Here is a 15,511-nt window from a genome sequence, read left to right as displayed (position 1 = left end):
TCCTGGACACAGCACTGCGCGGGTGGAAGGTCCTGGACACAGCACTGCGCGGGTGGAAGGTCCTGGACACAGCACTGCGCAGGTGGAAGGTCCTGGACACAGCACTGCGCAGGTGGAAGGTCCTGGACACAGCACTGCGCAGGTGGAAGGTCCTGGACACAGCACTGCGCGGGTGGAAGGTCCTGGACACAGCACTGCGCGGGTGGAAGGTCCTGGACACAGCACTGCGCGGGTGGAAGGTCCTGGACACAGCACTGCGCAGGTGGAAGGTCCTGGACACAGCACTGCGCAGGTGGAAGGTAGCACCACATGTAATCGAGCTAATGCAGTGGTAGCACCACATGTAATCGAGCTAATGCAGAGGTAGCACCACATGTAATCGAGCTAATGCAGAGGTAGCACCACATGTAATCGAGCTAATGCAGTGCTCTGCAGAGGTAGCACCACATGTAATCGAGCTAATGCAGTGCTCTGCAGAGGTAGCACCACATGTAATCGAGCTAATGCAGTGGTCTGCAGAGGTAGCACCACATGTAATCGAGCTAATGCAGTGCTCTGCAGAGGTAGCACCACATGTAATCGAGCTAATGCAGTGGTCTGCAGAGGTAGCACCACATGTAATCGAGCTAATGCAGTGCTCTGCAGAGGTAGCACCACATGTAATCGAGCTAATGCAGTGGTCTGCAGAGGTAGCACCACATGTAATCGAGCTAATGCAGTGGTCTGCAGAGGTAGCACCACATGTAATCGAGCTAATGCAGTGCTCTGCAGAGGTAGCACCACATGTAATCGAGCTAATGCAGTGCTCTGCAGAGGTAGCACCACATGTAATCGAGCTAATGCAGTGGTCTGCAGAGGTAGCACCACATGTAATCGAGCTAATGCAGTGCTCTGCAGAGGTAGCACCACATGTAATCGAGCTAATGCAGTGGTCTGCAGAGGTAGCACCACATGTAATCGAGCTAATGCAGTGCTCTGCAGAGGTAGCACCACATGTAATCGAGCTAATGCAGTGCTCTGCAGAGGTAGCACCACATGTAATCGAGCTAATGCAGTGGTCTGCAGAGGTAGCACCACATGTAATCGAGCTAATGCAGTGGTCTGCAGAGGTAGCACCACATGTAATCGAGCTAATGCAGTGCTCTGCAGAGGTAGCACCACATGTAATCGAGCTAATGCAGTGCTCTGCAGAGGTAGCACCACATGTAATCGAGCTAATGCAGTGGTCTGCAGAGGTAGCACCACATGTAATCGAGCTAATGCAGTGCTCTGCAGAGGTAGCACCACATGTAATCGAGCTAATGCAGTGGTCTGCAGAGGTAGCACCACATGTAATCGAGCTAATGCAGTGCTCTGCAGAGGTAGCACCACATGTAATCGAGCTAATGCAGTGCTCTGCAGAGGTAGCACCACATGTAATCGAGCTAATGCAGTGGTCTGCAGAGGTAGCACCACATGTAATCGAGCTAATGCAGTGCTCTGCAGAGGTAGCACCACATGTAATCGAGCTAATGCAGTGGTCTGCAGAGGTAGCACCACATGTAATCGAGCTAATGCAGTGCTCTGCAGAGGTAGCACCACATGTAATCGAGCTAATGCAGTGCTCTGCAGAGGTAGCACCACATGTAATCGAGCTAATGCAGTGCTCTGCAGAGGTAGCACCACATGTAATCGAGCTAATGCAGTGCTCTGCAGAGGTAGCACCACATGTAATCGAGCTAATGCAGTGGTCTGCAGAGGTAGCACCACATGTAATCGAGCTAATGCAGTGGTCTGCAGAGGTAGCACCACATGTAATCGAGCTAATGCAGTGCTCTGCAGAGGTAGCACCACATGTAATCGAGCTAATGCAGTGCTCTGCAGAGGTAGCACCACATGTAATCGAGCTAATGCAGTGCTCTGCAGAGGTAGCACCACATGTAATCGAGCTAATGCAGTGCTCTGCAGAGGTAGCACCACATGTAATCGAGCTAATGCAGTGCTCTGCAGAGGTAGCACCACACTGTGAGCTGTGACTAAACCTGGGGATGCGTTTAGTGCTTTGTGTGACACCTCCACCTCCTCCAGGCTTCTGCAGATGTGGGCTCTTAACTGTGAGTTCATGTAGAGTGAAGCCTTTGGTCATCAGTGTTACAGTCTGTGTCTGCCAGGTCCATGCCAGGTGCAGGTGCAGGTGCAGGTGCAGGTGCAGGTGCAGGTGCAGGTTGCTTTTCAATTCTACTCAATATATTTTTGTCATGTAAATGTTTTTAGGGACTTGGCAATGTCCCAGGGTCCCTTGTCCTAAGACAAATGTCCCAGGGTCCCTTGTCCTTAGACAAATGTCCCAGGGTCCCCTGTCCTTAGACAAATGTCCCAAGGTCCCTTGTCCTTGGACAAATGTCCCAGAGTCCCCTGTCTTTAGACAAATGTCCCAGGGTCCCCTGTCCTTAGACAAATGTCCCAGGGTCCCCTGTCCTGAGACAAATGTCCCAAGGTCCCCTGTCCTTAGACAAATGTCCCAAGGTCCCCTGTCCTTAGACAAATGTCCCAAGGTCCCCTGTCCTTAGACAAATGTCCCAGGGTCCCTTGTCCTTAGATAAATGTCCCAGGGTCCCTTGTCCTTAGACAAATGTCCCAGGGTCCCTTGTCCTAAGACAAATGTCCCAGGGTCCCTTGTCCTTAGACAAATGTCCCAGGGTCCCCTGTCCTTAGACAAATGTCCCAGGGTCCCCTGTCCTTAGACAAATGTCCCAGGGTCCCTTGTCCTAAGACAAATGTCCCAGGGTCCCTTGTCCTTAGACAAATGTCCCAAGGTTCCCTGTCCTTAGACAAATGTCCCAGGGTCCCTTGTCCTTGGACAAATGTCCCAGAGTCCCCTGTCTTTAGACAAATGTCCCAGGGTCCCCTGTCCTTAGACAAATGTCCCAGGGTCCCCTGTCCTGAGACAAATGTCCCAAGGTCCCCTGTCCTTAGACAAATGTCCCAAGGTCCCCTGTCCTTAGACAAATGTCCCAAGGTCCCCTGTCCTTAGACAAATGTCCCAGGGTCCCTTGTCCTTAGATAAATGTCCCAGGGTCCCTTGTCCTTAGACAAATGTCCCAGGGTCCCTTGTCCTAAGACAAATGTCCCAGGGTCCCTTGTCCTTAGACAAATGTCCCAGGGTCCCCTGTCCTTAGACAAATGTCCCAGGGTCCCTTGTCCTAAGACAAATGTCCCAGGGTCCCTTGTCCTTAGACAAATGTCCCAAGGTTCCCTGTCCTTAGACAAATGTCCCAGGGTCCCTTGTCCTTAGACAAATGTCCCAGAGTCCCCCGTCTTTAGACAAATGTCCCAGGGTCCTCTGTCCTTCGACAAATGTCCCAGGGTCCCTTGTCCTTAGACAAATGTCCCAGCGTCCCCTGTCCTTAGACAAATGTCCCAGAAAGTAGAAAGAGTTCCACTGTTGAAATGTGGGTTAAAACATAATATGTAGCTTATGTTTCATGTAACTAATGCAATGTAAAGCAATATTTAATCAAAGTATTTTTAATAACAGTAAAGTCACTGCAGTGACAGTGACAGTTATGGACGAGCAGCAGACTTGGTGTTCATCAATACTGCCTCTAACCAAGTTAGAGCTTCTCCTCTGCACATGCTCAGTTAGAGCTTCTCTTCTCCTCTGCACATGCTCAGTTAGAGCTTCACTTCCCAACACATGCTCAGTTAGAGCTTCTCTTCTCCTCTGCACATGCTCAGTTAGAGCTTCTCTTCTCTGCACATGCTCAGTTAGAGCTTCTCTTCTCTGCACATGCTCAGTTAGAGCTTCTCTTCTCTGCACATGCTCAGTTAGAGCTTCTCTTCTCTGCACATGCTCAGTTAGAGCTTCTCTTCTCCTCTGCACATGCTCAGTTAGAGCTTCTCTTCTCTGCACATGCTCAGTTAGAGCTTCTCTTCTCTGCACATGCTCAGTTAGAGCTTCTCTTCTCTGCACATGCTCAGTTAGAGCTTCTCTTCTCCTCTGCACATGCTCAGTTAGAGCTTCACTTCCCAACACATGCTCAGTTAGAGCTTCTCTTCTCTGCACATGCTCAATTAGAGCTTCTCTTCTCTGCACATGCTCAGTTAGAGCTTCTCTTCTCTGCACATGCTCAGTTAGAGCTTCTCTTCTCTGCACATGCTCAGTTAGAGCTTCTCTTCTCTGCACATGCTCAGTTAGAGCTTCTCTTCTCCTCTGCACATGCTCAGTTAGAGCTTCTCTTCTCTGCACATGCTCAGTTAGAGCTTCTCTTCTCTGCACATGCTCAGTTAGAGCTTCTCTTCTCTGCACATGCTCAGTTAGAGCTTCTCTTCTCCTCTGCACATGCTCAGTTAGAGCTTCACTTCCCAACACATGCTCAGTTAGAGCTTCTCTTCTCTGCACATGCTCAGTTAGAGCTTCTCTTCTCTGCACATGCTCAGTTAGAGCTTCTCTTCTCTGCACATGCTCAGTTAGAGCTTCTCTTCTCTGCACATGCTCAGTTAGAGCTTCTCTTCTCCTCAGCACATGCTCAGTTAGTGTGATAAAATGTGAATATATGATTATATTTCTGTGATGTATATTATCTGCATCATTAGTCAGAGAAAAACGGCATGTGACAAACTGTTTGTGGGGGGTTGTAAAGATGGGCCAAAGAATGTTGTAAATTTAGTAAGTAAGTAAATTTTATTTCTATAGCACCTTTCACAGACAGAGGTCACAAAGTGCTTCACAAAACACAGAATAAAACAATAAAAACACAAAAAACTTACAGTGAACAAAACATATACAACAATATACAGTAAAATCAGTCCGTAAAACAAGTGCATTTAAAAGGCTTGACTAAATAAAAAGGTTTTAATCTGACCCTTAAAAGCAGTAACAGTCCAGTGACCGTAGGGAGAACGGAAGATCGTTCCAGAGTCTGGAACAGCCTGGAAGGATCTGTCTCCTCTGGTCCGAAAACGGGTGCGAGGAACCAACAACAGTTTCTGGTCCAAGGACCTTAGTGAGCGAGAGGGAGTGTACGGTTTAATCAGATCGCTGATGTACGATGGGACCTGACCATTTAAAGCTCTAAATGTTAAAAGAAGGATTTTAAACTGTATCCATGGAGACCGGCTCCAGTGAAGGGCTTTAAGAATGGGTGAAATGTGGGCCCTTCTATTTGTGCGAGTTAAGATCCTCGCTGCAGAGTTCTGGACCAGCTGCAGATGAGAGAGTTCCTTCTTGTTAAGACAGGAAAACAAGCTATTGCAGTAGTCTAAACGTGAGACACAAATGCATGAATTATAACTTCCAGGTCATTTTGAGACACCATTTTCCTGAGCTTAGAGATTTTCCTCAACTGAAAGAAACAGTTCCTCGTCAACAGCTGGAGTGGTGCTCTAAAGACATGTCTGTGTCAAAGACAACACCCAAGTTTCTAAGACTTGGTTTAGCAGTCTGACCTAAAACACCCAAGTACTGGTTTATCCCTGGAATGGCATCATCAGGGGCAATAATCAGAGTTTCTGTTTTGTCAGCATTTAGCTGCAGAGTTTTGACTCAGCCATTGTTTTATTTGCACTAAACAACTGACCAAGGAGTTCAGCTTCTGGATCTCAGAAGGTTTAAAAGAGCTGAATATCGTCATGAACAGGTGGTAGGACACATCACTAAACTCTTTAATGATCATTCCCAGGGGAATTATATAAAGCAGAAATAAGACGGGACCCAAGACGGAGCCCTGAGGAACTCCACACAACAGATCAGCTGAGTCGGACATTATTTGGTTTGCAGCAACACTAAAGCTCCGACCGGATAAATATGAGGAAAACCAATGAAGAACTGACCCCGACAGTCCAATCAGGTCCCTCAGTCTGTTCAACAGGATATGATGGTCGACAGTGTCAAAGGTCAACCGTGCAGACAGATCCAACAGAACTAGAACCGTGCATTTCCCAGAATCAGCAGACATCATAATGTCACTGGACACTTTCAACAATGCGGTTTCCGTAGAATGATGTTTGCGGAAACCAGATTGAAACGAGTCGTGAATGTTTGACTGATCAAGGAAATCTGACAATTGTTCAGAGCCCACCTTCTCTAGGATCTTGGACATGAACGGGAGCTTTGATATGGGTCTGAAACCTTTGGGGTCTGTCGGGTCCAAGTTTGTTTTTTTCAGTAAAGGCTCAACTATGGCATGTTTAAATGGACCAGGAAACACACCAGTAGAAAGAGAGAGATTTACCATTTTGGTAACCCAGGGCCCAATAACATCAAACACTTTGAGGAAGAGCCTGCAGGGAAGGGCATCTGATGTACAAGAGGAGGGTTTACTCTTGGTCACCAGAGCTGAGATGTCTTCTAGAGTGACAGGCTTAAAAGAAGACCAGTTTTGGGAAACAGGCTCCACAGAAACAGGTTTATCAGACAATGGGAGTGGGATTTGGTCTTTGATCATCTTGATCTTATCGATAAAGAACCTGAGGAATTCATTGCTGTCGGCTTTGCAGGAAACAGGAGTCACTGCAGCTGAAGGACAAACAATAGAATTTATAGTGTCAAACACTTTGGGGTTTTTCTTGTTGGATGTTATTAGCTGGCGGAAGTAATCAGATCTGGAACTTTCCATCATTTCATTGTAAGATGACACAAGCTCTCTGAGGTGTGACCTCTGACCTCAAGACTAGAGGTTTTCCACAGACGCTCAGTTTTCCGACATAGTCTCTTTAGGTTTAGGATATCTTCATTTATCCAAGGACAAGCTTTTTTCTGTGTTGACAGAGTGGATTTTACAGGTGCCTGATCTAAAATGGATAAACATTGGCTGTTAAAGGAATTAATTAAACTGTCCACATCAAGACAATTCATAAACAAATGAGGATCAAATACAGCAGAAAATTGGACGGCTGTATTTGCAGTGATAATGCGCCTCTGAGACCTGATGTTTGAGGCACAGGCTCAGGAGAAAAGTTCAATTCAAATAAAACACAGCTATGATCGCTCATATGGACATCCTCCACACAGAGGTTAGCAACACTCAGGCCAAGTGAAAACACCAGGTCTAAAGTGTGTCCCTTTTGGTGAGTGGAACCTGAAACATGCTGCTCAAAGTTAAATGTTTCGGTCAAGGTTAAAAGATCCTTTGCAGGGCATGATGAGCCATCGACCCAAATGTTAAAATCCCCAAGAATTAAAACATTTTCCAGCATTATAATAGAAGATAAATAGTCACTAAAGTCCTTTAAAAAGACAGCAGCAGGACCAGGGGGCCGGTAGACTAAAATACAGTAAAAAGGACTTGAAGAACCAACCTTAATCATCTGTGATTCAAAGGAAATGAAAGTGTGTGAGTCGATGACTTTACACATGTAACGGTCCTGGGACACAACTGCCAGACCTCCTCCACGTCGACCAGGGCGAGGCATCGCAGAAACGGAGCAGCCAGGTGGGCAGAGTTCATTTAGATGAATAAACTCACCCTCTCTCTGCCATGTCTCCGTAAGACACATGAAATCAAGGTTTTGTCTTGTAAAAAGTTCATTCAAGGAAAACGTTTTGTTGGCAATTGAACGTGCATTCAACAAGCCGAGCCGGACCGTGGATGACGTCACGACCATCGGTTCAGCTGAGCGCAGCGGGACCTGTCGAAGGCACGCGTTACGGTCACGTGATTCCCATCTGTTTCGCCGGTAAGCCGACGAAAACAAGGAAGCGGACGGTGGACCCCAGCGCTCATAATTCCAGCGGCGCGCGGGCTCCAGGAAAACAGCCGCCACATCCCGCGCAGGCTCCAGGACCGGTGCGGCCCCGATGGCCCGTGCAGGCAGCGGGAAAACAGCCGCAATGACACGGGCAGGTTCCGGGAAAACAGCCGCAATGACCCGTGCAGGCTCCGGGAAAGCAGCCACGATGGCCCGTGCAGGCTCCGGGAAAGCAGCCGCGATGGCCCGTGCAGGCAGCGGGAAAGCAGCCGCGATGGCCCGTGCAGGCAGCGGGAAAGCAGCCGCGATGGCCCGTGCAGGCGGCGAAGACGGCGACGGCGAACAGCCGCAAACATCGAGGAGCGGGACCAGGCGCAAGCACCGAGCACGTCTCCCAAAGCCCAGGCTCGTGTGCTCCGAACACAAGGCTCGTCTGCGCTTGACTTGCACACCAGACCTTGTGCCTCGTCTCCTCTACTTCCTCCTTTTCCCCGGGCCTCGGGACAGCAGCAAAACGTCAGGTGAGTTGGGTGGACAAACAAGGGGTGGCGGAAAGGCTTGTTTGTACCTGTCCCATGTGTCGAAAAGCGACTCCATCGACGCTTTAATGCGGAAAAGTGCGCCACGGTCATAAACCCGCACAGCAGACACAACAGACTAAAGTCTGGGCTGATAAAACTGCATACGATGTAACGATCGTCACAAATAAGCGGCATAACAGGAGTCGAGCAGTGGCGTGGCCGAACACAGGCGCCATCTTGGATCAGCACGTGACGCGTGTACCTCGCTCCGCTTTCTGAGGGCTCCTACTGGATTTGTTGCCCCAGGGGGGGTGCAACAGCCCAGAGGGTTTGGGTAAACATTACCCAAGGCTTTATCTCTACGGAAAATACCAGCTGTAAAACAAGTGCCTTGATGTGAAGCTGACCAATGAGAAATGTGACCCGCCTATTCCAGAATATCTAATAAAACCAACCTGCATGAGAAAAAACGTGTGAGACGCAGGAGGATCACGCAGGCTGTTGTAAGCAGCCTGCGTGACCCCGTCCCGGCGTTTTCTCCCAAGCTTGCCATACAAATGTCTGATATTTCTGTATCGTTTCATATTCTAAGTTGAATTGTGTTCTCTGTGTGTCAAGGAATAGCATTGGTGTATGTCTCATTCCATGACATTTTCTGGTCCTTCGAGCCGGATGACCAGCTGCCGCAAACTGTAAAAAGAAAAGTCATGAGAGGATTTTGGAGGGAGACTTCCAGTGTGCTCAGATGACGTGGCAGAGAGGGGGAGATAAGGGGGGTCAAGAACACAGGAGAATGGGGAGAAAGCAGTTCAGAGGACGCTCTGAACGTGAATGAATTAAGAACTAAACCCAGCTGGTTTAAATTTTTGCATTTTAACAATTTTTTTGTATTTTAACAAAATTTAAGGGTTTTGTTTTGATTGACAACAATCAATTGTAAAGATTGTATTAAATTTGATAAGAGATGAAGATGAATTCAGATTTTTATAGATGGCCAATATTTTGGGGAATGTGATCACAAGTCAGGACACTTCCTGTCCCCGACTTAGAATACAAAAGTTGTGTTTTACGGTATTGTGTTTTTTGAGTGCACAGAACAAAGCTATGTTTTGTTTGTTTTGTTTTGCTTTATTTTTGGACTTGAAAAAAATATCTTTTTGGACTTAATGCATGACTAGATGAAAGTACAGGACGAAAAGACAGAAGTGTTTTTAAATTTAGAATCAAATGCAGGCACAGGCCTGGAAGTGATAATATGGGTAAATGAGTGACTACTGATGTTTTTGGACATAGGAGTAGAACGGGCAGTAAGTAAAGTGATAGTAAAAGTTATATCAGTAACTTATTTATTTGTATTATCATGAGGAAACCTCGTTTTGCGATGTAGACGTAAGTGAGGGAATAAGTTAAATAGTGACGTGCGGATGTCCTCCTTGGAAAGATATGACTGTGTGTCATTAACTAAAGGCAAACGACACAAAGTGGGGGGACATGGGAGGATATGGGTCATAAAAGATAGTCAGAGATAAGGGGCTATTGACTGGCAAAGAATCTGGAGAGAGGCCAGGATGGAGCAGATGTCGTTATCTTTACGCATCACAGGGACACCAACGGTTACACCTCAGGGGGGGTTGACGTGATGAGTAATAGAAAGAATTTGACATTCTAAAGTAAATACCTGAAGGATTGTTGAGATTCAATCAAGAACTGAATAGATTTAAATAAGACAATATCATCTAAAATTAGACGCTATAGGAGTTATGAAAACCAGTGATAACAGGACTTAAACATTATAGGACTCAGGACGGAGGCAAGAGATGGTTAGACTACAAGAAAGAGAGAAAGGAAAAGCAGGTTACAAGTGAGGGTAAGAGTAAGTGAAAAGAGAGAAAGAAAAAGCAGGTTTAGAAATTTGGAAATGGGTGTTTCCTCCGTTACAGAGAGGAAGACAGAGAGACAGAGAGGGGAAGACAGAGAGGAAGATGATGCGATACAAAGAAAAGACAAGAAAGTAGGCAATTACAAGGGGGACCCCAGGTTGATAAAAGAGATGTGCCTTATGTACAAGGGGAAGGTTTAGAATCATTTAGATTTTTTTTATACACATGTAGACTTGCTAGAACAAACTAATACACAATGTTTGTAAAGCACCACATGAGCAGGTGTGAGAGATGGAGTTTGAAACTCACCTGAAGCACATATAGAAGATTAACACATATTACATTAGAGGTGTGACCTTATTCAGGCCACGCCCACAGAGGAGATGTGAACTGACCCTTATGGCCAGCTCAACGGGGGAATTATTGAGATAATTATTATTTTATGTATTTGAATCTCTCACACACACACACACACACACACACACACACACACACACACACACACACACACACACACACACACACACACACACACACACACACACACACACACACACACACACACACACACACACACACACACACACACACACACACACACACACACACACACACACACACACACACACACACACACACACACACAAATGGTGGTAAAACAGATAGGTTTGGCAGACACACAGGGTGGGGGCCCGGCGCCTTGGAGGGAGGGGCTCAGCCAGGGATGTGAGCACTGAACTGTGAAAGGACTGAGGTGATATTGCGGAGTTGGAGTGACAGACACAATTCCATCTCTCCCTTGATTACATCCTGGATTAGTGAACGTTGTAAACTATCTGGATTATTGAATTTTCTTTAAATGTAGAAGTTTGAGAAATGGGCAAGGCCAAAATTGTAAACAAGAAAACTGTTTGAAATACACTGAACTGTCGAAAAGACTTTGTTTATCACCGCAGCAAGAACGTGTTGGAGATGTGGTGTTTACAGAGACGAGCCAAGTGGACAAGCAAAGTGGACGGAGCCACACACCGACCAGGGGAGGACGAGATCATGGGTGCAGCAGACAACACAGCGGCAGATCCATAACATCGCAGACGCAGGACTTCGTTTGTATGAGTTTTGTCCAGAGTCTACGGTAGAGTACAATACTCTGCTACGATGAACGAGAGCCAGAGGCTACGGTGCGCAGAGTACCATACTCTGTGAAAAGAATCAACGAGTTATCGTCATCACTAATATGGGTGCTGAACACCTGTATTATGCACCGGACAATCTGGACAATCGGGACAATCGATCAACATACACAACTGTGTATACCGGTAAAAGGGGAAATAGAGGGAAGAAAATAAGTGATCAACTTGATGAAAGGTTATGAAATGCGTAATGTGAAATGTATAATTGACATGATAGAGGCTGAAGAAACACAATGGCATATTACACCACAGCCACCGTTGTTTACACTAACTAAGAGAGTTTTTTATCTGCTACAACATCACTACATGCAATGTTCATGAGATTATGAATTGAGATGGGAAATGTACCAGTTCATATGTGTCATAGGTGTGACCGAAGCGAGCAGCGGGAGGAGGTCTCTTAAGAAACCAAACGAGGACGTATGGTGATGTGGGGACACAGTGCTGAGAGGACGTATGGTGATGTGGGGACACAGTGCTGAGAGGACGTATGGTGATGTGGGGACACAGTGCTGAGAGGACGTATGGTGGTGTGGGGACAAAGTGCTGAGAGGACGTATGGTGATGTGGGGACACAGTGCTGAGAGGACGTATGGTGGTGTGGGGACACAGTGCTGAGAGGACGTATGGTGGTGTGGGGACACAGTGCTGAGAGGACGTATGGTGATGTGGGGACACAGTGCTGAGAGGACGTATGGTGATGTGGGGACACAGTGCTGAGAGGACGTATGGTGATGTGGGGACACAGTGCTGAGAGGACGTATGGTGATGTGGGGACACAGTGCTGAGAGGACGTATGGTGGTGTGGGGACACAGTGCTGAGAGGACGTATGGTGATGTGGGGACACAGTGCTGAGAGGACGTATGGTGGTGTGGGGACACAGTGCTGAGAGGACGTATGGTGGTGTGGGGACACAGTGCTGAGAGGACGTATGGTGATGTGGGGACACAGTGCTGAGAGGACGTATGGTGATGTGGGGACACAGTGCTGAGAGGACGTATGGTGATGTGGGGACACAGTGCTGAGAGGACGTATGGTGATGTGGGGACACAGTGCTGAGAGGACGTATGGTGGTGTGGGGACACAGTGCTGAGAGGACGTATGGTGATGTGGGGACACAGTGCTGAGAGGACGTATGGTGGTGTGGGGACACAGTGCTGAGAGGACGTATGGTGATGTGGGGACACAGTGCTGAGAGGACGTATGGTGATGTGGGGACACAGTGCTGAGAGGACGTATGGTGATGTGGGGACACAGTGCTGAGAGGACGTATGGTGATGTGGGGACACAGTGCTGAGAGGACGTATGGTGATGTGGGGACACAGTGCTGAGAGGACGTATGGTGATGTGGGGACACAGTGCTGAGAGGACGTATGGTGATGTGGGGACACAGTGCTGAGAGGACGTATGGTGGTGTGGGGACACAGTGCTGAGAGGACGTATGGTGGTGTGGGGACACAGTGCTGAGAGGACGTATGGTGGTGTGGGGACACAGTGCTGAGAGGACGTATGGTGGTGTGGGGACACAGTGCTGAGAGGACGTATGGTGGTGTGGGGACACAGTGCTGAGAGGACGTATGGTGATGTGGGGACACAGTGCTGAGAGGACGTATGGTGATGTGGGGACACAGTGCTGAGAGGACGTATGGTGATGTGGGGACACAGTGCTGAGAGGACGTATGGTGATGTGGGGACACAGTGCTGAGAGGACGTATGGTGGTGTGGGGACACAGTGCTGAGAGGACGTATGGTGATGTGGGGACACAGTGCTGAGAGGACGTATGGTGATGTGGGGACACAGTGCTGAGAGGACGTATGGTGATGTGGGGACACAGTGCTGAGAGGACGTATGGTGATGTGGGGACACAGTGCTGAGAGGACGTATGGTGATGTGGGGACACAGTGCTGAGAGGACGTATGGTGGTGTGGGGACACAGTGCTGAGAGGACGTATGGTGATGTGGGGACACAGTGCTGAGAGGACGTATGGTGATGTGGGGACACAGTGCTGAGAGGACGTATGGTGATGTGGGGACACAGTGCTGAGAGGACGTATGGTGATGTGGGGACACAGTGCTGAGAGGACGTATGGTGGTGTGGGGACACAGTGCTGAGAGGACGTATGGTGATGTGGGGACACAGTGCTGAGAGGACGTATGGTGATGTGGGGACACTTGTGCCTATGTATCCCTTTTGTGGCCAGCCATGGTCATAACAAAGACCAACATCACCCAGAACCATACCGCAGGGTCAAGGTCGAGAGGTTAGTGGACGGTCTGGTCCCAGCAGCACCTGATACTACGTATTTGATTCTATTGGGGTGTCCAGAGGTCCCTGACGAGTCAAACTGACCAGAGAGCAGCAGGTTTAAGGGCCTTCCGCTTGTACTTCTATATTTCCCATCACACCGCTCAAAATTATAGACAGAATAAATTGTCTGTTTGTCAAATTACAGAGATTGACCAATCTGACTCAAAATTTAGGACAGTAATGCAGTAGAAATGTTGTGGGCCGAGAGAAAAGGAGTTTGTTCAATGTTGAGAAATGTGAATAACCTTTTGAGTGTAAAAGTGTCATTTTAACAACAATATGAAAGACATGTTGAAAACTAAAAAGAGTAATGTGTTTGGCATATGAGACAGTGACTAATGCTTTGATAAACAGGAGACAAATGTGATAAAATGTGAATATGATTATATTTCTGTGATGTATTTTATCTGCATAATAGTATATTATCTGCATCATTAGTCAGAGAAAAACGGCATGTGACAAACTGTGTTTGTGGGGGGTTGTAAAGATGGGCCAAAGAATGTTAGCCCAGAGGGGTTTGGGTAAACATTACCCAGGCTTTATCTCTACGGAAAATACCAACTGTGTAAAAGACAAGTGCCTTGATGTGAAGCTGACCAATGAGAAATGTGACCCGCCTATTCCAGAATATCTAATAAAACCAACCTGCATGAGAAAAAACGGGGTGAGACGCAGGAGGATCACGCAGGCTGCGTACAACAGCCTGCGTGATCAGTCCCGGCGTTTTCTCCCAAGCTTGCCACACAAATGTCTGATATTTCTGTGTCGTTTCATATTCTAAGTTGAATTGTGTTCTCTATGTGTTACGGAATAGCATCGGTGTATTGTCTGATTCCATGACATTTAGAGCTTCTCTTCTCCTCTGCACATGCTCAGTTAGAGCTTCTCCTCTGCACATGCTCAGTTAGAGCTTCTCTTCTGCACATGCTCAGTTAGAGCTTCTCTTCTGCACATGCTCAGTTAGAGCTTCTCTTCTGCACATGCTCAGTTAGAGCTTCTCTTCTGCACATGCTCAGTTAGAGCTTCTCTTCTGCACATGCTCAGTTAGAGCTTCTCTTCTCCATAAGTGAAGTGGATGATATTAAAATACATGTGTAAATAAGTGAAGCATGTATAGAACAGGAAGAGAGGCTGACCAATCACAGAAGGCAGCAACAGAGAACAAATGATGAGCACTGTGGAGGCTCCTCCCACTTTGTCCATAACTCCGCCCTCACACCACCAGGCTGCGCTGCATTCTCTGTGGGACACAAGAAACGTACAAAATACTTCAGACACCACCAAAGTAAACACAAGTACACACAAGTAAGTACACACGTGAACACACAAATCCAAAAGCACACTCCATATCACACAAGTACACACAAGTACACACAAGTATACACAAGTACACACAAGTACACACACGTACACACACGTACACACACGTACACACACGTACACACACGTACACACACGTACACACAAGTACACACAAGTACACACAAGTACACACAAGTAAGCGGTGGTTTGTCAGGGGAAGTACACAGAGGTCAAATAAATAGGGTCAATGGCAGTGAAATTATATCACATTTAGTTAGATTTGAACGTTTATATATTACTGTAGGTTCAAGGGGGGAGCTAAAGACAAGGTAAAGCAATGAGGAGGGGCCAAGGCGTGGCAGTGGGTTGGTCCCTCAAATACATGCCACATATTTGAAAATCCAAATCCTATGAATCCAGAGCATCATCTTGAAGCTTGATTGTCACAGAGTTGGGAAGGACTTTCAGAATAAGAGCAGCATTTGGCCACTCCCACGAGAAGGACGCAGGACTCCAAGGTGTTTGCTCTTGCATTTAGGACACAGCCTCCTGAGGTCACAGTTTGTAGCTTTGTGTTTCCACATCTCCTGCACCATGTTTGTCTTTGATCAGGTTTCAGACAGTGTCAAATGAGAAG

At 47.3% G+C, this 15,511-nt stretch overlaps 1 protein-coding gene across 1 annotated transcript in view; it reads right to left on the bottom strand.

Annotated features, from left to right (window-relative positions):
• Positions 1-15,511, bottom strand: part of LOC140359286 (bone morphogenetic protein receptor type-2-like) — a 51,233-nt gene that overhangs the window by 31,877 nt on the left and 3,845 nt on the right. Inside the window, exon 2 of the mRNA XM_072444146.1 lies at positions 14,709-14,812. Coding sequence (XP_072300247.1) covers positions 14,709-14,812 — 104 coding nt within the window. The remainder of the gene's footprint in view (positions 1-14,708; positions 14,813-15,511) is intronic.

The sequence above is a fragment of the Eucyclogobius newberryi genome, unplaced genomic scaffold, assembly GCF_026437365.1.
Source record: "Eucyclogobius newberryi isolate DKJ021-1_F unplaced genomic scaffold, fEucNew1.0.hap1 SCAF_14, whole genome shotgun sequence".
Classification (NCBI taxonomy): domain Eukaryota; kingdom Metazoa; phylum Chordata; class Actinopteri; order Gobiiformes; family Gobiidae; genus Eucyclogobius; species Eucyclogobius newberryi.
Note: the sequence above shows the minus strand (reverse complement) of the source record. Positions and strands in the feature narration are given on the sequence as shown.